Source organism: Brassica napus, chromosome A9, assembly GCF_020379485.1.
Source record: "Brassica napus cultivar Da-Ae chromosome A9, Da-Ae, whole genome shotgun sequence".
Classification (NCBI taxonomy): domain Eukaryota; kingdom Viridiplantae; phylum Streptophyta; class Magnoliopsida; order Brassicales; family Brassicaceae; genus Brassica; species Brassica napus.
Genome location: NC_063442.1, coordinates 30,770,421 through 30,793,632, shown reverse-complemented (window position 1 = coordinate 30,793,632; position 23,212 = coordinate 30,770,421). Strand labels below are relative to the sequence as shown.

The 23,212-nt window shown below is 34.4% G+C and overlaps 4 protein-coding genes and 1 non-coding gene across 6 annotated transcripts; 2 read left to right on the top strand and 3 right to left on the bottom strand.

Moving 5' to 3' along the window:
• Positions 1-1,101: 1,101 nt before the first annotated feature.
• On the top strand, positions 1,102-4,850 carry LOC106363381. The gene has a single exon (XM_048740935.1). It carries the CDS (start codon positions 1,899-1,901, stop codon positions 3,030-3,032), a length of 1,134 nt encoding a protein of 377 aa, XP_048596892.1. The 5' UTR covers positions 1,102-1,898; the 3' UTR covers positions 3,033-4,850.
• Positions 4,851-8,473: 3,623 nt separating this feature from the next.
• On the bottom strand, positions 8,474-9,106 carry LOC106363382 (F-box protein At2g35280-like). Its single transcript, XM_022692049.1, has one exon. The coding sequence runs from the start codon at positions 9,104-9,106 to the stop codon at positions 8,474-8,476; it is 633 nt and encodes a 210-aa protein (XP_022547770.1).
• A 2,537-nt stretch (positions 9,107-11,643) lies between these two features.
• LOC125578802 lies at positions 11,644-11,755 on the top strand. The gene has a single exon (XR_007316885.1). It is a non-coding gene; the product is annotated as a small nucleolar RNA Z278 (small nucleolar RNA).
• Positions 11,756-12,713: 958 nt separating this feature from the next.
• Positions 12,714-15,496, bottom strand: LOC106363383. The gene has a single exon (XM_013803132.2). It carries the CDS (start codon positions 15,470-15,472, stop codon positions 12,716-12,718), a length of 2,757 nt encoding a protein of 918 aa, XP_013658586.2. The 5' UTR covers positions 15,473-15,496; the 3' UTR covers positions 12,714-12,715.
• Positions 15,497-18,952: 3,456 nt separating this feature from the next.
• LOC106367585 (replication protein A 70 kDa DNA-binding subunit A-like) lies at positions 18,953-21,807 on the bottom strand. Of its 2 annotated transcripts, none has more exons than XM_013807389.3 (10): positions 21,349-21,807; positions 20,897-21,170; positions 20,721-20,811; positions 20,511-20,635; positions 20,340-20,421; positions 20,131-20,248; positions 19,895-20,052; positions 19,712-19,826; positions 19,443-19,622; positions 18,953-19,364 (listed from the first exon to the last, which is right to left on the bottom strand). In XM_013807389.3, exons 1-10 carry the CDS (start codon positions 21,490-21,492, stop codon positions 19,170-19,172), a joined length of 1,482 nt encoding a protein of 493 aa, XP_013662843.1. In that variant the 5' UTR covers positions 21,493-21,807; the 3' UTR covers positions 18,953-19,169. The 2 variants fall into 2 exon arrangements, with proteins under 2 accessions (XP_013662843.1, XP_013662844.1); XM_013807390.3 differs by having other exon boundaries at positions 18,953-19,361; positions 21,349-21,804.
• Positions 21,808-23,212: the final 1,405 nt, after the last annotated feature.

The window sequence follows — 23,212 nt, the reverse complement described above, 5'->3', positions numbered from 1 at the left end:
TAATACATTATCTTTTGTAGAATATGTTTGATATATGCAAACTTTAATACTTTTTTTTTGTCAGCAGCAAACTGTAAATAAACGTTATCAGTCCTTATGTAACCCTTCGGTCACTACTTAGTACTTACTACCATCTGTAAGTTTTTTTTGTGTGTCATTCATCGGCTTATGGATTACACCTTGGACGAATCGCAGGTGTGTTATTCCAGAAATTAGAAAATCTTATTCTCTGTAAATCAGCAAGGCCCTTGTATCTTGGTTGGATGAAACGAGATTTGGTCTCGTCATATTCATGGAAACTAGGTGTTTTCCTGCACCATATGCAATGATAAATTTTTAAAAATTAAATTACATTTAGAATCAAATTTATTAATATTATATATTTTATTATTTTTGACTAATATTTAATATAAAGTTGATTATTTAAGCATAAAATAAGCAAAAAAATAATTTTGTTTATTTTAAATTACATTTAATAATATATATGTAATATATTTAAAATTTGAATCTTAGATAAAATTTTTATCTATTTATTTTGGTTAAATGTATTAAATCTACTTGTATAAAATTACTAAAAAATCATATAAAAATTGTATAGTTATTAAAAATTATAACTAAATAATATTTATAAAATTTGTAGATATCTAAAAGAAATTAATGAAATTATGATTAACAATTTATTAATATTTTTAAAAAGATGTAGAAAATTTTGAAAATATTAGTAATAAAAATTGTATAATTATAAAAATACAATTAAATAATGTATTTCAAAATTTATAATGCATATTTCAATATATTTATTTTAGTGATGATTTATGAATTATTACCATATTTTAAGAAGTTTACCGAAAATATAAATCAACATTAAATGTAATGTATTAGTTATTGTCATATTCTATAAAGTTTACCAAAAATATATGTTAGTAATAAATGTGATTGTCCATGTCATATTAACTATAAGCCATGTCATCAATCTTGTTAGTCATGTCATCATTGTTTTTGTAAAAATGATTGTAGAGAAGACATGTGGCAAAATCACTTCGCAAATATAGTCTAGGGGATGACACGGAAAACTAATATATATTAAGTTACAAAAAAAAAAACTAATATATATTCAACTCTCAATTCTAGTGTTTCTACTACTTGTACACAAGTTTAGTCGTCGCTCATTTGAATCTTCAAAACATTAGAAAGTCTTTATGTCTAGTATTAGAGACCAGATGATCCATGCATTTTTTTTAACAACGATCCATGCATATATATTATCGTATTGTTTATGAACAAAATAACCCATACACTAAACACTTGTACTTGGTTCTAGCCTTCTAGTTGAAAGTGATGAACAAAGACCAGTGGCAGATTAGCCTGCGATGTGTATTGGTCAGACCCAGGTTCGATTCCCCCTTCTAACTTTCTTTTAACCAGTGGTGGTAGTCCAGTGGCGCTTGAGGGATTAAACCCAATACGGCGAACCCTGGTTCGAACCTCGCTGGCCACACGGATATGGGCTATTGCTTTCGGCTCATTTGAATGCCCAGGAGAGGGTCTATCCGTGGGCTGTACCTCCACCCGGGGGTTAGGTCTGTGTCTTTAATAGACCCGGGTTTAACCCTTTTTTTTTTCAAAAAAAAAAAAAGACCAGTGGCAGAAACCATAATAAACATGGTAAAAAAAAATTCTCCGTTTAATAAGACGTTCAAACTGAAATATTTTCATAACGAAAAAGAAATATAAGATGCCTAAAATAAATTGACCTCATTAACTGAGAAACTTGGTGGCCAAGTCTTCTCGCAGTATTAATTTTAGGGCGGAGAAGATGTGAATCACCAACTCTCTCAATTAGGGTTATTTATTTATTTCATTTTGAAACTCTTGCTTTTGCTAAGATAAAATTATTCATGTCTCTGCTCCTTCTCAATCAGCCTTGGAAGCTCTGCCGTGGGAAACGCGTGTTGGTTAGGTCCTCTCCTCTTGGCTCTGATAGCTTCTCATCTTCCTTGCAGCAAACCCCTCCCTGTGCCATCATATCCGTTAGCCCTTGTCCTTATGCTGACGAAATCGGAAACCTTAACATTAAGAATGCTAATGAGCGTTCCGTGACTCATGTGGAAAAGGATGTGCCTGGAGAGTTGTCGTGCCCATTGAAACACTTTCGTTTTGGTATATTGGGAACGATCGGGTCGGCCCATGGCTGGGTAGCTACTCCTCTAGAGGACGGAAGAGTCCGTCTCCAAGACGATCTAAACCCGGCTGCATCCTACACAGACCCGAAACACATTTCCCTGCCTTGTCTTGTAACTCTGCCTTATTGCCAAACCCAACTTGTCACCAACGTGTCGATGTCCTCATCATCTCCTGAGGAAGAGGACTGTGTCGTGGCTATCAAGTTCTTCGGACCGCAACTCAGCTTATGCAGACCGGCTGCTCAAAGCAACTCCGAGTGGATCAACATCAGGATCGCGAACCCATGTTTCTTCTCCTCTCGTGTCATGTTTTCCAAGAGAGATGGCATGTTCCACATACCCGGATCAGGAGGCCATCTCATCGGATCATGGGATCTTGGAGAACACAAGGACCATCCTAAAATTCAGATGCTGCGATTCCACAACCTTGCTGAGCTGACCATGTCCAAACTCGAGATATTGCATTCGTGTTTCACAAGCGAACACTTGGTGGAGTCACAAACAACTGGTGAAACTTTCTTGATAAAGTGGTGCAGAAAGACCACCAGGAGCATGCTTGATATGCCTAAAATGAAAACAGAAGCTTTGATGGTGTTCAGGCTAGACGAAGAAGGAAACGCTTTTTACACTGAGGACATTGGAGATCTCGTCATTTTCCTCTCCAGGGCTGAACCTTTCTGTGTCCCTGCTAGCTCCTTTCCTGGCATGTACCCCAACAGAGTCGAAATTTTTGATGTAGATGAAATCGGATCTGTCAATTTGGCTACAGGCACCGTGTCTACTAGAAATTCCACATTCAATGCCCCTTACTATATTCCACCTCAAAATATAGAGAGCACTACTAATTGATTATCTGATGTCATCTCTTTTCTGTTCAAAATTCTTTTAAATCGTTGTTGAGTAACTTCATTCTATTTGAGGCGATTATATTCTTTTTTTTTTTGTTCTTGTTGAATTAACTATATACTAGATTCTGGGAAAATATTTTACTTAATAAAAATTATGATTTTAAATAAATTATATATTTTCATTTTTTTATGAAATTTATCTTAAATTTATTTATTATGATTTTGTTTATTTTATCCGTTGTTAAATTTATTTCACACTGATAAAATTCATTTTTGTGTGTTTTAAAATTTTTTTCTATAATTTTATTAAATTTCATATATATTATTTATTTTTTAATTTTAAATTGAACCAGATAATTCAGACCCGCATTACTGTTTTGTTGATTTAATCATTTGTTATTTCAACTTAATTTTATTTTAAGGGTTTAATTTAACAAATATTAAACTAATGTAAACAATAATTATTAATAAATGATTAATGAGTTTTGAAAGCTCGTCCACTTTATGTTATTTACAATGCACCGTTTTTTAATTATTTTAGTGTCCATTCAGTTTAGTTTGCTTTTATTACGAATTCAATAAAAGTGAAAGTTTTAATATTCTCAATATATAAATGTCGACTAATGTATGAATTTGAGTGAATGGGTCCCGTGATTTTTGGGATTAAAATAGAGGGTTAATAAAAAGTAGTTACAGTTATTTTTTAAGTAGTTCATGTAGGAAAAAATGTTGGACTAAATATATATCAACTGGTTATATTTTTAATTTAATAGAATAGCCTAGATTTTGAAACATAAATTTATATTTTTGATTATGTATCCACATTTAAATATTACACATTAAGCATTATGTTCAGTGTCCTGAAAAACCCGACCCGGACCTGCGGTACTGCAAAACCAGTGACCTTATATATAATCCGGTTTGGTTTTAAAAAAATTGTTATTTAACATTTTTATAAAACCCTCCCAAAAATTCACTAAAACCTGGGACCCAGCTACCGGTTGAACCGATGGATGACCCACTATGTAATACAATTTGACTTAAATTATCATATTTTAAGTATTCTAATTCATGAATGTTTAGATGAATGTTGAATATTTTATGAATGTGATATTCCAATTTTACAAAAGTTAACCATACAATTTTTTGATTTATTTTTAATTTCAAATTTAATTTCGTCATTCATATTTTAAATTTAACTATTTATTAATTAATTTTTTTATATATTTATTATATACCTAATAATAATTTTATTATTAGATTTTAAACCGTGCTTTAAAGCGCGGAATTAATTTTTGTTCAAAAACTTATTTACTGAAAATTAGAAATCTTATACACATGTATTTTTCTATAACTTTTTAAGTATATATAATTAATTTAAAATTTACATGAATATAATTTTATAAAAATAAGATAATTTATATAAAATGCCTCAAATTAATTTTACTTGTATTTTAAAACTTTAAATTTAAGTACAATTTCATTGTTAATTTTATATTGGTATTAATTTATTTCATTGTTATTATTTTTGTCAGCACTATTATATAAATTTAACTATTGTCATTCAACCCGTTTCATATTTGATAAATATATTAAATTATTTTTAATATTTTAATTTAAATATATATTAAAATATGAAATTATTTATTAGTTTTTTTTGTCGGCATCTATCTGCTAAGATCAAGTAAAAAATTATTTATTAGTTTATATATCTTACTTTAATATTTGTTTCAGTAAGTTGAAGTAGGTTGTAAAGTTCATGAATATATTTTATTCTTTTATTTTATAATGTATAAAGTAATTAATAAATAGATTAACTTACTTTATATTTATTAATTTGTTTAGTAATTTAATTATGAATATTATATATATATATATATTATAGAAATGCTATTTCGTATTACATAAAAATAAATTGAATTAATAATCGTTTCTAATTAAAATTAGTATTAATTATCATTTTTATTATTTAAAAGTAAATATTAAAAAGAAGTGTATATTTACATTTAAAATAAAAGTTCTTAAAAGATATTATCAAAATGTAATCTTAGAAAAAAGATACTTAAGAATATCTTTTTAGATATCTTATTTTGAAAATATTAAAATCATTGGTTAGATATAGCATATATTTAATAAAAACTAAGTTAGTTGTAGGAGAAATCATAGGAAATTAAATAAATATAAACTAGGGGAAATTACAAAAATTGCTTATGTTTTAATATTATTGATATATTTTCATTTGCTCTCTGGACCCTTTTGTTGCTTTTGAATCATGAACAAATTAACATAGCTGATTTCGTCTTACGTTGCTATACACTTTTAACTTGGCTATTGGCATAGCCTCTTGTCTCGAGCTTGACTTATTTGAGTTTAATTATAAAAGTATTGTGATTAATTATCAAAACTAGATATACAATACAAAAGAAATTATACAAATTTGTGAATTTATATTAATATTATTGCATAATTTAATATATTTAGATTGATTTTAACCGATTTAGATGATTCAGTTCGATTTAAACTGTTCTAAATCGGTTGAAATTATATAAAGTTGTTCTTTTAGAACCTTGGTTAGAATTAAATAAAGAATAATAACATTTGATCAATTTTTTGTATATTTATAAACTACATAATATAATGAATGAAACTTTTAAACATTGCTATTTTTATAAATTAATTCTAAAATAAAATGTAAGTCTAAGCTAATTATCATCACTTACCAAATAACATAAATGATATTACAAATAATAATTTGTGGTAGCTAATTTTCAAAATTATAGAAAGTGTAATAATGTTTAATCATTTCTTTTTGTATTTATATAATATATAAAATAATGAATAGAAAATTTTATAGAAATCAATATAATGATTTCAGATTCATAAAAAACATAATTGTATCTATAATTATTAATATCTTATAATGTCCATATATGTTTTATAAATAATTAGGTTTAAAGATTGGACTAACTATATTGAACAGAACATGTGAGAACTTCGATTAAAAAAATGTTTTGCATTTAAGTCAAATAAATAGTGAATAAGGTAATGTTATGATTGAAAAGAATTATAAGATGAATTTTTTGGTTCACCGATTGTATGTTTTGTAATACTATTTAGAGAGAGAAACAATTTTTTTGCAAAATATATGTAAAAAAAAGGAAAATATTGGCAAAAATTTGATAAAAAAAAAGAAGAAAAAGTCTAAGAATATGCATAACATGTGTTGGAAAATTGAATGTGATAATTACATATATAATTCCACAAACATTTGTTATTACTAAATATTTCAGTAGTCTAAGAATTCGTCTGTCGGAGATTTAAGTTTCTCCTGAAAGCTAAGCATTGTTTCCGTAGTCTTTTTCTCTTCATTTTATAATTTGTGGGCTTGATTATAAAAGGTGTTTATATAACATTTTTAAGCTCAACTCATCTAACATTTTTTAAGGTCAACTCATCTAACTTTTTTAAAAGCCCACCCATCTAACTTTTTTTTAAACTCACTCATCTAAAAAATTTTCACCATATCCAATCTTTCTATTTATATAACCAAAGGTCCAAAGGCTTCATCATTTACAATTTACTTGCACTTAGTTAATTCATTTGGCACATTGGAAATTAAATTAACTGTGCAAGCTAACAACATAGTTTCTTTGAAAAATATTAGGGCTTTTAATTATATTGTTTTGTTTGATTTCTACTCAAGATGGCTTACTTCTGACAAAAATAATATCATGTGCAAGCTAACAACATAGTATAATGCATATGCTTTTGGGAGTCAGTAAAAGTGATTTTCCTTCGGAGATGACTTTGTGCTCATTTCTCTCTTAACACTAGATATGATAATAAAACGAAAACAAGAGGATGATTTGAGGACTTGTTCATCACAGCTTCATGAGTCACCAGAAGTGGTTTTTTTCTTAAAAATGATTTTTTTTTCTTGTCCTTGTGTTATAGCGTATAGAAAGGGTGTTAACTTTTTTTTATCTAATTAATAACTTAGCAACTAATTGGAACCATACAATTAATATATGTATATATATAGTTGTTTTTATTTGTAAAAAAAATATATTTTGTAGGTTGATACTATTCGAGAACATGAGAATAGTTTTGACTAATGAATATCATGAAATATTATAAATCAGCAAATAACCAAGTCACTCAAAACTTACTCATTTTAGTTACGATATGAGTATCCAATGTGGTTAACACTGTTTCTTACTTTACTTTACAACATTGAATTTAACCGTTTCTTAAGACGTAGATGATATGAGCCGTTTTATAGAAATCGTCGATACAGTGACAATATGAAAGTTCTTATATAGTTAGCTTTATGAGTAAACTAGGGGTCTTCCGGCGCTACGCGCCGGGTTCGGATATTTTTTTCGATCCAATTTAAAAAATCTTGTGTTTTGGTATTTAGTTGTTAGGAGTGATGTAGGTGAGTGTTGTTGAAAGGTTTTGCATGTTTAAAAGTGTTTGAATTGGTATAGTCTTTACGGGTAGTTAGTGTTTTGAAGTGTTTGTTTTTCGGAGTTGATATATGAGCGCATTGTTCGTATCTCAGTGTTATATCTGGTGTTGTATCGATGCGGTTATCTTTATTTTCAATTTCGTTTTAGTAAGCTATGGTAAAGATGTTGATCTCTTAAACTGTGTTTTGAAAGAACTGATAAATTAAATTTAAAATTAATGTTGTACGTCACTGGGAATGAATATCTCAGTAACCATCAATGGGAAGATCAATGAGGCATTTACATTGTCGAACTTCTGTGAGGAAATAGGCAACGCTGATCGTGATAATCATTGATGTGTTCACTTTTTCAGTTTTCGATAATTGTAATCATTCATGCGTTGTTTAGTAAATTTAATTATTTTAGATCAATTGAGTTGTAATGATGATTTTCGTTAGACCATTCGAAAATCACATATAAAATTATGTGTTTTTTTTTAAAAAAAAGAAGAAACTTTACTAAAACATTGTAAAATGATTAGAAGTCACATGAAAATTAAAATTTTTAACTATTCTCAGTGAAATTAGTTTTCAAAATGTTTTATTAAATTGTAAGTTTTTTATTTTTAATGACATTGGATTTCATACACAATTTTTCAAAGAGTAAATCTATGACACTTAGATGTAAAAAAATTGTGCTTGTATAACAATAAATTTGTCATTTAAAACAAATAGTCTTGACGATTTTGCATGCTTCATTGCATGGGAAGTGTATTTATATATTTTGTCATGTTATAGCAATGTTTTTTTCGTATTATTTTAAAAAGTACTTTAATGGGAAATGCAAAATGGAAACAAAGTAAAGAAGGAATACAAATTAAAGATCTATTCAAATCTTGAACGTGTACCAAAAATCCAAAATGAGAAATTAAAAGGCTATGAAGAACGTGAGCTTGTAAACGCAAAGGACGTTTTGTTGTATAGCATGTTCTTTAATCCATGAGATCATTGAACCCCAACATCATCTTGTAGAACTCGGTCAGCAAGAAGAAATGAAAACAGTTGGAGCAGACCGTGGTATCAGCTCCCTCTTGAGGATGGCAGTTTAGATGTGGCCACATTTTCTGCATTGAACTCACATAGGTTTCTTTCATGTGAAGAAAGGGGCGTTCTATAGAACGCTGGAAATTTTCCATGCATTCTTCCACTACTGAAATACCTTTATCATCGGTTAGTTTGTTGATGATTTTCACTCCGTTATCAGTCTCGCCAACGGCCATGAGGAGAACACCGTAAACGTACGTCCCTTGGATGTGACCACCCTTTGAAGCTATGTGGATGTGATGTAAACCTAAGATCTGATTTTGAGATTCAAAGTATTCAAGCATACCTTTAACAAAGTGGGCATCAATATTGTTGGCTTCGAGGCATCTGGCGACCAACATTCGGTACCGGTTGGCTAGAGAAGGCTGGTTGACCAGGGGTTTGAGGTTCAGAGCTTTAGCAACAGGGTAGTATTCAGGACCGAAGTGGAGGCGTTTGCAGGTAATGATCGTATTGAAGTAGTTGATGGGGGAGGTGGAGGCGATCTTGGAAACAATTAAAAGACGGATGTCTTCAGGCATGGATTCAAGGGTGAGCATGATATTTGGTTTGTGTTCGTGGAAAACTGTAGAGTTTTTATTTTCTTAAGATGTTTCTGGGCGTGACTTGGTTTTAAAGGTTTGTTTATATATAATGAGGAGGATGTATGGTGTTTGGTTTTCTCAGATTTAGTCGATTGTAACGTTTTTAAGTGGTGTCATAGATTTTGGGGAAGCGATAAGTTGATATTTTTGTTTTTTTAATGATTAAATTATATTTTTCACTTTACATGTATGCAGCCTGAATTCATTGGCAATGGTTAATACTTTAATGGATATTTTATTATTTTCTTGGCCAATTTTTTTTAGGTTAACTGCCTGCCGGCATATGTTTTTGTTTTGATGTGAGTCTTCGGAATTTTTTTCATATTAATTTGCGAATATTTTCATAATGCAAATTTTTCGTGTACCCAGATCAATTCTAGGGCTCGAATTCATATTAAATTGAAAAAAAACAGCAAAGTTAAATTGTTGTTTTTCTTGTGGTCAATTTTAAATGTGAAGCTTTATTGAATGGGTATACGTTTCCTGCCGTTTAGATAGTGTAAATTTATGTAATATATTTTTATAATTTGTAGTATTTAGTGCTATTTTGGTTTTTTATTTTTATTTATTGGTTTTTTAAGTTTGGTTTGTTTTAAATTATTGCTGTTTTAATTTTGGTTAATGATAAGTAATTGAAAGGGAGTGGATTATGGAGCTTAATGCTACACGGCTGCTTTATTTGTAATACGTTGACGTTTTGAAATATTATTTTTTGAATTTTTAAAAATAGTGATTAATTATATGGGTTTGGTTTCGATTTAGCAATGGAGTGGTATTTTAAACTATGTCAGTGAGCTTGCAATAACTATATAGTAATGTAAACCTTTTTTGATCGAGGCCTTAAGATGAAAATAAAAGTATGAATCTGTAGCTTTGGTCCGGTTGCATAACAGATGATGTATTAGTAAGAGAAGCTTTATTTAAATTTTATAATATTGGAGTTGATATAGGGTCTACAGCAGTTACATTATTTGTTTAGATAATAAAAACAAATTTTTTCATCTGCTTAAAATAATAACATGTCTCACATCGGATAGCAATGTCGTTTCTGTGACAATTTATTGTAGGCCTGGTGGCCCTATAAATTGTGATGTAAATTTCAAACCTTTTGACTCTTACTCCATGGAGAGATGTTTTGATACTTTGCCAGCAAGCGTCGGACCGTGCTTTATTTTCTCTCCATCCAAGTGAATCTAATAGTGGTTTCCCGATATCTGGGTCTCCTCTACATAACATAATTATTCCATAAAGGTAGATAGCATTATCATACGAACCTTGTGCTGCAATCTGGAGAAGTGCCAACCCATCAGTTATATTCTCGTTTTGGAAATATTCCTGCATCCCACGTAAGTAATGCGCCTCCAAATTACCAGCCAAAACGCAAAGGTTCATCAGATTTTGGTACACGGTAAGCGATGATAGTGATTGCACGGTAAGAGATCGGAGATTTAGGTGTTTTAAGACCAAAGGGCTCTGCGCAGCTGTGCCAAGACCAGGGAATGCCGTGAGGACATTGTGGAATGCTTCGATTGAGTCTTTAGCAAGAAAGAGAAGTATTTGTATCTGGATGAAAATTGGGAGTAATTCAAGCTTTAAGAGTGATCTTTTTCTAGCCATTGGAAGGCTTAAGAAGTTTTTTTTGCTTTTTTATGATTTTGTGGTTGGGTTGAATGATATTTTATAGCTAGAGTAGGCTAGGGTTTTAGATAGGTTGTAGGGCTATTAAGTGTGATTTTTGTGTTTTTTTACTCGGGTAATTTTCTTAATTTCATGAACTATTAATAAATTAATGTTGTGATACGGAGAATCGCTAATCTGATGTATGATTGATCCTTTTTTATTATTTAGGAAAGTCAATGTGGTTATACTTACTAACAGCATATTTTAAGTTTGCTATACTTGAAAGTGATGAGATAAAGATATATAGGTGGCCTTGACATGGCAGCCATTGTAGCATATGATGGGTCAAGAGAAGTGAAATCATCACTCGTTTCCTTTTTAAACAGGAGATATAGATATTTTGTGGTAATTGACCATTAACCCATAGTATGTTAGTTAGTAGTGGACTACGTATAAAAGAGAAGCTCATTTTTTGGATCAAAAAGACAATTTTTTTTTTTGTTATTTTGCGAAAGATGAAATAATAAATAAGTTAAGATATTTGAATGAATCTTGTTTTACATTCACATACAACAGCAAATGAGGAAATTCTCTTCGGATTATGAAAAGGTAATTAGTTGATATTATATGATTATAGATGGTCCTAATTACTTACCAATAATTAATAGGGAACCCATAGTTTTTTTAAAAAATTGTATATTCCTATACACAACTAAATCTCGTTTTTTAATAGTGGGTGTAATAGTTTAATGCTCACTATTAATCCTTAGGACGACTGTTTTGGTTTTTTGTTTTAAATTGTATTTTTGTATATCTGATTTAAGGAAAAAATTCTTGAATAAGTTTGTTTTGATGCCGATGAGGAAATCCAATTAAGCGAGGTGCAGTGGAGCTGAGACCCTGTTTTCAGGGAGAATCCCTTGGCAGAAACTGCAATTTCTTTGAATCTAATGGACTAACTGAGGCTTTGTTTTTATTCTGTTTTCCATTGATTATTTGATTTATTTTCTTATAGTTATGCTATTGAGTAAGGAATAATTGTGATATAGGGTGTTGTAGTCTATGATATTATTGGGTTGTTTTACATATTATAAAGGAATTAAAGGCATTAAATAATTTATTGGGGTTGTAAAATCCATTATTTGTATTGTTGTATTCATATTATGTTTTTTCTTGTTTTGTTCATTCCTTTCAAATTTTCATTTATTCTTTTAACTCTTATTGCAGCTACGTTTAATGCTCTAGTAAACGAAAAGGCCGAGTACGTACTACAGCAACGTTGGATAGCGTGCTTGACAAGGCATGAACTTAATGACTACTGTGACAATCATAATTTAGATATTCTAACTTTGCAAATAACTCTGGGAGTGTTTTGTAGTTTGTTTTATTAAAATTATTACATTTGCATGGAAGAAGTCATGTTTTTCTTAAGCTGGCTTACAGTCATGTTCTAGCCTTGTAATGACATTTTACGTAAGTAGAATTGTGATGATCTCAGACGGTATATTTCTTTTGGTGTTTATTAATTAATTATTCATGGGTAGCATGTTCCACGTACATACTAATAACTTTGGTTACCTATGATTCCATTAAATATATTCTACTTGAAGCAGAACATTTCTGACCGAGTAGGGAGTCATTAACATATGAAAGAATTATGAACGAAGGTATGAGCAGTCATTGCTCTTAAACATCTAAAAGCGGTTGACATTGTATACATCAGAACTTGTAGTATGGAAATTAATTTGATTAACAAAAAAAAAAAGGAAAATGAAATTAAAATTTTTTTTCAACCGTTGATCTATCCTCTAACAGTGCTTTCTTGGGCTACATGAACGTCTGGTATAGGACTCGTAGATGTACCTGAAACAAACAATGTCGATTTAAGGTTGCTAGCTATTGGTAATTGGATAGATCTTTTTATTATTAGAGAAGTCTAGTATGTGTCTTACGTGTCTTGAGATTACCGAAAATCTCTTTGTAAACAATATTTGTGACAGCATTGTTTCTAGTTGCACCATCTGTGTCATCTAGTATTTTAAGACCCTCCGGTGAGGTGACTCGTGAGAGAGCAACATACAGTTGCCCGTGACTGAAAACAGGTCTTGGGAGATAGAGAGCGACCTGCTTCAGGCTCTGACCCTGACTCTTATTAATAGTCATCGCATAACACAGCTTTATTGGGTACTGTCTTCTTCGAAACGTGAAAGGATAGACAGTGTCGGTTGGAGAAAGCTGAATCCTGGGAATCAATACACTATCTCCGACATGAGTACCTGTTAGAAGTTCAGCCTGCAGAACTCTGTGTCCCAGACGTGAAATCATCATCCGGGTTCCATTGCATAGCCCATTTTTCTGGCTCAGGTTACGTAGCATCATAACTGGAGACCCAACCTTCAGACAGAGTTTATGTGGCGGCAAACCTGGGAACTCAAGTGAGTTTAAGTACTCCTGAGTGTAGTTATTGGTCCAGTCATCTTCGGGGGTGCTCTCAAAAGCGACACTGTCTGAGCTCAGGAATTCTCTTTCTACAGAAGGTACCTTAGACAGAAGGTATGAGTTTATTTCATGTGCACTGGCGTTTGTTGGAGCCAAGATAGCTCGCTCTGTTAAGTACGTACGGTTCAAGTAGTTCTTAACAAATTCCGGGTACGCAGCATCTGATATAGACTTGTGAGGAAGATCAGATCTTGGTAACATGAATTCATCTCCTATTATAACCTGCTCGCCATCATCATGACTTCTTCCTTCTGTCATCACGGTGGGTGCTGTTCCATTACCAACTTTTAAAATCCATTCCGCAAAGTCCTTGTCAGCTTGTCTCAGTCTCATGTTGATGGTTAACGTATAAACCTCAGCAAATGGCCAGAGGTATGACTTGCTGATCGAAGCTTTAACTGTGTCTTGTCTAGAGCCAAGAGGTATGACCGGCAGAATTTGCCTAAAATCACCACCAAGAACAACCGTTTTCCCTCCAAAAGGTTTATTAGCTGCTGATGGATCTTGTAGCGATTGTAAGTCCCTAAGTGTGCGATCGAGAGTTTCAAATGCCTGGCGGTGAGCCATAGGGGCCTCGTCCCATATGATTAAGTCAGCCTTTGAAAGAAGACTCGCTAACATAGAGCTAGGCGTTATCTCACACACTGTCTGATCCGTTAAATTTATAGGAAGTTTGAAACGGGAGTGAGCTGTTCTACCTCCTGGTAGTAGTAAAGCTGCAATGCCTGCTGATGCAACAGGGATGACGACCTTACCAACTGATCTTAGTTTTGCTATAATTGTCCTGTATAAGAAAGTTTTTCCAGTCCCTCCAGCACCATAGACAAAGAACAACTGACCAGATTGGTTATCAACGGAGTCAATCACAGCACTGTAAACGGTTCTTTGATCTTCATTCATGTCGCTAAACAGTCTCTCATGCTCAATAGCTTCTTTCTCAGTGTCATAATTCAGCTCTTGCCGCAAAACGGTGTTTGAGATTTCCTTAAGAACACTTGGGTTTGGCTTAGGCATTCCAGCGAAATCAGCTAAAGATTTGTCATTCTCTTTGAGGAGCCGTTCGATCTCTATCAATGTATATTCTTGCAGCTGCTGATCTTGAAGAATTAAACCCGGAAAGTTGAATTCTCTCTGTTTCATATATAGAATATCTTCAGCCAAAAGCTTCCAGGTATGATTCCAAAGTTCCAGTGGGTTTCCAACTTCACAGTAAAGCAAGATTAGGACAAATAAGCTCCTTAGTTGGCGACCTGTAGCCCAGTGCGAGGGCTCAACTATTGCATCATGCCATTCTTTATCGTCGTCTAGCAAACCACGCGCAAAGCAAGCATCACGAAACTCCTCAAATTTTGTACCACCTACTGTGTAGAGGTCATCATAACCGAAAGCGCCTTTGACCACGTTGAGAAGGATTCTGAGATAGTACTTGTCTCCTGCAGTTGGAGGTACGTAGACGAGTCTGCCTATAGCTGCCCCTTGTTTCCGTGGTGTCCAAGTTTTATTGTCACTGTGGTACACAAAGTGCTCAGGAAACTGGATGTACGTGAGTTCCCTTGCTTCTTCATAGGTCTGGTTTGCCACAAAATATGCTGTCAACATTGTCTTCTCAATATCCTCCTGTGACAGAACTTCCGCTAGCCTTTTATTCTGATCGTAAACCAACCTTTGCTTGCCTGGCAGATGCAATGTGAGTTTCATAACAGAAGGCTGGTTGTGGTGAACGTGGAAAGAAAACAGACGCCACGATGCTTCACACGCTGAGATGTATCGACATTCCAGATATCTATCAATCTCATCCATCTCTAGGTGTTCTTTTTTTTTCTCTAGCCCTGCTCTGTCTTGACTTCCAGTCTGCTGAAGTAGAGCCATAGCTCGGTCAACCCCTTTAGTTATGTATTTGAAGAGGTACTTGATAGCCCCTGTCTTGCAGCACCACTCAATATTGATGTGTGCTTTGTATTTTCTGATGATAGAGAGGTTATGAGGCACCACGTATCGACTGTCTAACTCTATATCACCTTTGAAAACAGAGGCTCTGCTATTAACGCGCCTCTTGTAGACAACAAAACCCGATTTGTCGATCTTTGTATGGCTTGAGTATGGTTTGGGGTAGTTCTTCGTGCATTCTCCTTTCTCCATACATGGTGATAGAGGTCGCTGGTTGCCACAAGGCCCATGGATCATGTGTCGCTCAACTAACTCGAAACCCTCTTTGTCTGTTTCCTTGTCAGGTAGTTCGGCTGATATATATTTATCAATCACTTCAGCTGTGGCTTCTCCTTTAAACCCCTCGAACCAAAGAAGGATATGTGCGTGTGGGAGGCCGCGCTTCTGGAACTCGATTGTGTAGACTACTGTATAAGGCAATGAGAATAAACGTAAGATTATGGATGAATAAATTAGTTTGTATGTTTAAATTGAAGTTATTAAAATTGAATAGTGTGAACTTGCCTGCAGCTGGTTTGGGGAAAAAGACGCCTTTCTTGAAGTCTGACATGAGCTCTTCCAACTTGAGTTTGAAAACCCTGCATTCAAGGTCTGGCCTATTGTTCGGTGAGTCACCTCCGTAAACGTCTAGGTGTTCCTTCACTTCAACCCAATTCGGGTTTGCTGTGAATGTGATGAACAAATTGGGATTACCATACCAACGACAAATAGCCATGGCATCTTGATATTTCTCAGACATATATCGAGGGCTTGATGTGAAAGAAGAAGGTAGAATGACTTTTTTCCCAACTTTTCTAGCATCTGTATCTCCACTTTCCATAGCATCGCAGACGTTTTGATATAATTCAGCCCTCAGTTGTTTTTGATTAAGTCTGATGAAGCGCAATCTTTCCTGCTCGGTCGCAGTGAAAGAATCCACAATATACTGATGAAGCAATTTTCCAGAGATAATGATTGTCATACCCTCGGATGGTCTTGTCTGAATCTGATGAGCGTAGTACTCTCTCATGGTCATATATTCTCGTTTTATTTTAGAGTTTTCAGAAGTGTGATAAGGTATGCGCTCATCGTATCCATATTCTCCGTAGGGAAACAGCAGCGGGTACTGAAGACTCATGTACAGAGGGTGTAAATCACTGATTCGTTGCAGCTTAGATGACTTGTACTCGAGCACTAAATCTTTACCGGCAGAGTCAGCCGTGAAGTCGCCAACGTACAAACCACCTATCTCACCTGCAGTTGGCAAGTCATATTGCCGTCCTCGATGTTTCTGATTCACTAAAGTTACACTGAATTCAACGGTGTCACCAGATAAAATACGGTCTCGTGCATGTCTGAAAGTCTTGGCGAGTGGATTATGTTCATCCAACATCTTGATCAAACCAGCCATCACATTATCATCAACTGCTAGATCGGACGTACCCTTGCTGAATGCCTTCTTTCTGTTTGCCAGTTCATTGTCTGTGTCGACTATGTAAAGCTGCGAGAACTGCGGAGGTTTCCCCTCTGGTGGAAGTAGAGAACCAATTCTGTGGTGAGTTTGCCCATGAAGTCTAAATGAAAAGGGTCCAGGAGTGTTAGTAACAGAGTTGTCAATTTGGCCACCCATGGATGTGAAGGCTAACATTCCATTAGCAACGCGGATCATAATTTTGAAGCTTGATCTTTGGAGAAGTTCTTTCAGAGGCGAAGGTGGTTGTCGTCTAGGTGGTAGCTTTACACGCCCTTGCTGACAACATATGCTGAACCTTCTGGGTGAGTTCCTTGTCTCTTGAACTACAGCTTCTGCATTCCAGACAATTGCTTGACAGTCCGGGCATGTTGCTAACTCCCACTTGTTTACAACTGGGCGCCGGTACCTCCCTGCCAGTTCAGTTGAGAAAGTTTTATTGGCATCATATATTGTTAATTTCATGTGCATAGATGGTTTGAATCATACCTGGTCGGCTTCCACTCGCACACACTAATGCTGTTTTAAAAAAGTTAAAACTATGGTATTAGTAATAGAAAGACTGTAGTAGCTTAAGACGCTTTGTAAACTGCCAGCAATTATAAGTCTTAACGAAGAGCTAACATTTTTTTGTAGTGGCTACTCTCTTGTTGATTAGTCTCTCCATACGCAGAGCCCGAGCTATTCTTCTGTTATCTATAATTCAAATTAATAATGCAAGTTGAGTTACGAATTAAAATAAAATTTTGAATGTTCTAGCTGCTTGGTCATTACCACGTTCTGTGTCAACAACATTGATAGTGTTATTTTGGACAGCTAAGATAGGGGCTGTGTTGTGCTGTATCTCTTGTTGTAGTGCCTTGTTTCTCTTTTCTGCGCGCATGCTTCTTCGGTTCTGTCGGGCGAGACGCCCATTAGTTTCTGAGAATGTAATCGGATTGGAGAAAGGGAGAGCCAACAAATTAGATTTGACTTGATAAATAAGACTCAGAATGAGGGGTCATATACCTTTAATACGATCTACGTCTCCTCTGCATCCGAGCAAAGTTGGAGGTGTGAGTGGTAGAAATTGCTCTTTCAACCAAGGCTGGCGTTCATCAGATACTGATGAAACAGAGAGTAAATAACTTGGAGAAGGCGTCAAAATATATAAGTATGTGTAAATTAGTGTATCGCTACGACTAACCTTTTTTTTTTTTCCGGCTTCTTTTAGTTGCAGTTGATGATGATGGTGTGGATAGTAGAGGAACACTTTCTGTTCTCCTTGATCTCCTCAAAGGTCCTTTATCTGTTTCTGGTACCGGGGACTTAACCATGACTTCTTGCAGTGCAGATGTAGCCAAAGTTTTTTTTTTTTATGAAATCACAGATACAGAGTCTGCAACGAAAATCCAGAGAAAATTATGAGGTTTGTTTGTAACGGCTGTTTCATGCTATGTGCACTGTTTTGAGGATGTGCGTGTAGTTTTTTTTATGAATGGGAGACGTACAGGCAGGCAGCATACAATTGTTACTGTTCTAATTTAATGTACCATAATATAAATTTTATATTAATCATAGATAGTAGTAAGAGAGAACGAAAATATTAAGTATGTCAAAGCTTCAATGTTGTCAAATGTTCTTCACATTAAGTACTTGTCATTAGGGCTTGGAAGAAGCAGTGGAAATTCGCTGTATAATGTTTTTCTATGCAATCCTCTTTTTTCACTTGGATCTTTCGATCACGCTTACTAATTTTTTCCCCTAACATAAGAGGAAAGGAAGAAAAATTTAAAATACCCACTTTGAAGCCACTTTTGTAATGGGTTTATTTATATTTTTATGTTTTGATTTTGTAATATATGCCTCTACAATGCAAACTTAGTCTAAATTTTGTTTGATTTTAAATACATGAATAACCCCTAGCGCAAACCCAATCTTTATAAACTTTATAGGAAATTTATCCACATTAAGTACATGTCATGGGTTCCTAAATGATGCCGTGTAAAGTAGCTTGCCAACGTGATAAAATGTCAACATTTTAAGGTTAGCCGGAACTTCCAATGACTTGTACCTCAAGGCAAACTGATTGTTAGTGGTTTTCTTCCACTAATTGTACAAAACCAATACTTTTTCCAATGTGCTAGGAGGAAAGAGAGTTCGAATTTAACACTTAAGTTGAGGTGACTTTTTATAGTTTTTAAATTTACCATGTATCAGAACGAAAACTAATGTTTTAACTTGGTTAATTTATGTTTTTACATGACGGACGGTGGTTCATACACATGTGAAGTTAATGGATAATATAATTAATGCCAGGCACCTGAGAAATAGAAAATAGGACAACCACGACCCATAGTTTTTCATTAAGAGAAATTTGAAAAAACGACATAGCAAAGACCTTAAAAAAAAAAAACAAAGAACTAAAAGACAAATCTAAATCCAAATATAAAAAACAGAGAATCATATAGTCTAATCGTGGTTGTTTGGGTTCCAAGGTAGCACTCATTCCACACGTGCTTTCTTACGTGCAGTTGCTTCCCCAGCGTCTTCACCCGATGCTGCTGCTTCATGCACCATACGTGCACCATCAGCATCGGTGAGCTGATCTGCACCATTGTTTACGATAGCAGCTCCGACATCTAATCCTGTTGCCACAGATTGGGGTATAGATTGATCGGTATCCTCGCCACCATCCTGCTAGCAACACCCGATAATTTTATATCAGATCAATATGTAAGCGTCACTTACAAATAAAGAGACCTCAAGTTCACTCACAGAAAAAGTTGGCTTTGGCGCAAGATCACGTGCGGGGAATATGCGAGATATGGTAAAGCTTCGGTGATTTGGACCAAAATTGAAGTCCTTTAACCTGAGCTGGAAAGTGTAGGTACTCCCCACCAGATTAGCGAGTGAGCGAGGTAGGTCGATGTCAACTTGGGCATTAGTACCTATCCCCTGCAATGTTTAGGAAAAAAAAATACTTAAACTAAGTATACAATAATACATTACACGCTCAAGGCGTAGAGGCCAATTAGAGGGATTACCACGATATGTGCAGCATCAGAAGCAAGAACATGAGTCAGGCTAGCAATCTCTTCATCAAAACCAAGGAAAGCTGCTGCACCAGTGTCATCTGAGACGGAGAGAATCACACGATACCTGTCCAATTGGAACGAAATTTAGTACTTTTTACAACCACTAAAAAGCACAAACCGAAAATAATTTACTTGAGTTTAGCCACAGCATTAGTTTCATTGCATGGGACGCATGTGAATGAAGTCTCCTCTCGGATGAGTTTCTTGGAGCAAGTGGAGCAGCCAATGTAACACCAACCCTCATCAAGCTGAATCTCAGTCACCTTGGCCGTACAGAGAAACTCAATTATCTGTCAAATCAAGAGAAAATCGCAATCTTAAGTGAAGTCTAGGAAGTAGTAAAATTAAGAACATGTAAACAAAAAAACCTGAGGATCGGCCGTGAAGATAAATTGGTTAAGCTCTGAAACTGTCATGGGTTCAATCTTCTGTGCGTGAACCACCTTGGATGAAGACCCTGCCTGGTCTGTACCACCACTTGGTAACCTGCGAGGATAATAAAATGTAACCGCTTATGACAAATCAATAGCAAAAAAAAAAAAAAAAAGCGTTATCAAATAAGAGAAAGGATGCTTGCCTGGCTAATGCATCTACGCCTACAGCGGTTTCGGAATCAAAAAAAACACGTGTCGCAGAAGTGCCATTCAAATATAACTTTCCTGCCAAAACACATGGGACCTTATATAAGCTTTTAACAACCAAAAAAAAAAATTATAATAATCAACTCCATGACAGGACGCAAGCTTACCTGAAACCAACTTAGGATTCACGGCTGTTACAACAACGATCCTTGGCTCTTTTCCGTACACATCGAGCTTGCTATGGAATGCAAGGGCCAAGGAGTCAAAGATACTAACACACACAGTAGTATCGCTTCAAAAAAATCATGTTAAAAAGTGAGTCAGTGATATGCTAGAGTTAAAAGAATAACAAATGAAACTGAGAAGATTGACAATACCTCTCAAGACGCAAGTTAAGCATTACGCGCTGAGCCCCAGGGATACGGTCAGTTATTGTGCTCCTAATTGCACTAAGCTCTCCCATTACGTCTGACATAGTATGGATTGGGAGAACGTTAGAGCATGACATAAGTAAACGACGACCATAAAAAAAAATAACAAAATGTTTATATACCAGGGAGTTGTCTGCCAGTGTTGGCTAGTCCAAGTATCTGGTCGTACGGTCGGAAACGGAAGTGCTCCGTGGGTATCGTCCGAGATGTCGTTGATAGCTTTTCAAATTCGGTGCCATCATTGAAACGAATGGCTACTGGCGCATCAGATAGCCGGTATTTCGGGCTGCTGCGCGTCACATCGAAGCCGCTTAGTGTGTATACAGATCCCTCCGTCATACGTGGTCTGAACCTAAGCTGGAGAAGGGCAGAGACAGTTCCGTGCACGACAGTAGACTGATGGAGCAATGAAGATTAAAAAAATTAGAATCTATAGAAAATTAAACTATTAAGAGATTTTTGGAGATTAAAACGGATCTTAGAAAATTAAACAATTAAGAGATGGTAGAAGATTAAAACGGATCTTAGACAAACAAAATATTAAGAGGTTTTAGAAGAGTCAAACGGATCTTACGTTCTCATCGATTAGCAACATGTCAAGACTCATTAGCTCCATGCCCTTGTTGATATTCCTAGCCTCCCAAACCCTCAGCAGACGGACCTCCGCGGTATTGGAGCATCGGCCGGCTTTCAAGTCGCTAAGAAGAGTGAACGCCATCGAAATCGGTTGATAGAAAAGAGATTAGAAAAGAGCGTACTTCTAAAGTTCGATAGATTTGAGGTGTGCATCGTAAGATCGCTTGATGCCGTATTTATAGGTGAGGATCAAGCCGGATACGATGGAAAACGAAGAGGTGTATTGATGGCGCAATTGAAGTAGAAGGAGTGGAGTAAAAGGAGTGAGGTGGAGTTAAGGTGCGAAGTTATTGAGATCGGAGGCGTTAGGCATACGGAACAGTCTCGAATCTCTGCGTGGTCTCGACTCAGAGATGAGAAGGTAGAAGACGAAGACAAAGAACAGACGTCGAAGCCCTAGGCGTGCTTCAGCTGGGCTGCGATGGTGGAACAAATTAGAAAACCCCATAGCCCAAAGAGAATACGCCAGAGCCCAATAGAGTAAGGGAAAAAATTTAAAAAAAAAAAATAGGAAAAGCGTGACCAGTAAAGAGCCGACACGTGGCGGCAAATGCCCACATCAAAAAGAAGGACGTGGAGGGCTGAGGTGAGAGAAAAGCCAAGATTATTATTATAGATACATTGGAAGTGATTGTTAATGGTAAATAACTAACTATTGCAGACCGTGTTGAATCATTGATGGGTTCAATATACTAAGGAAAAGTATCACATCTAACTCTCTAAACAAAAGTACTGCCTCATAGGCTGATAGCTGATTCCCAATATTATTATTGTTCCACAAAAATATATTTTCTATATTTTTAAAGTACTTTTGTATACTTTTGAGAAACATTAATTTTGAATATTTAAATTGATTAAATTTATTGGTGGATAGTTATAGGAAAGTATATCGAAAAGTAAATTGAAATTAAATCGTAAACATTTATTATATTTTTAATAAACGTGAAAACTCTCAAATATCTTACTTTTAGGAACATATGGAGTACGTGAGTATTCAATGTGCTTAATTAATACCATTTCATACATAACAATTAACCAAATAGATTAAGCAGGTATTTTGTAGCTTAAATTTTTATTTGATATATTTATTGAACACGATGACGTTCAAAGAAGAAGCACAATGAAAATAAATTTCAGTAAATGCTCATGTCACACTTCGGATATAGCATTCTTGATTGCAACTATGTAGAACAGTGAAATAAATTTGGGAAAATTGCTAAAAGAGAACAAAAAAACAAGGTTGTTGTCCCCTTGGTATAAAACCAACATGAAGTTGTCTCAATAGTATAATTTTTCTCATAATCCCAAAACTATCTCTATATTTAATCTAATTAAACACAATTTAAAAGTTAATTTGAATTTAAAAAAGAAGTTAATGGAAAAAATGAAAAAAAAATTGAAAGGCAATCGAAAAAAAAAAAACGGTATAGATATGCATCATAGAGAACAAGAGTTTGTGAGAAGAATCAAAAGAAAAACTATGGGAAAACCATAGATTGATGAAGAAGAGAAGGGAGAATCATTTTTTCTTTAATTTTTTCAAGTAAAATCGACCATAACACGTTTTAGGAAGTTAGAATATTTTTAGGAGATTTTTATAATATTTCCTTAACTGAAATTTCATTAATTTTCGCAAAAAATCAGGTATTCTTATCCGTAGAAGGCGACTTCTAAAAGTTTAGAAGAATGATAAAAAATTTGAATACATTTTCTACTTTGAGTAGACGTAAGAGTACATTGTAGAAAACACATTCCCTAAAATTTAGAATACTTTATAAACGTAGAAGATGCATTCGGAAGGA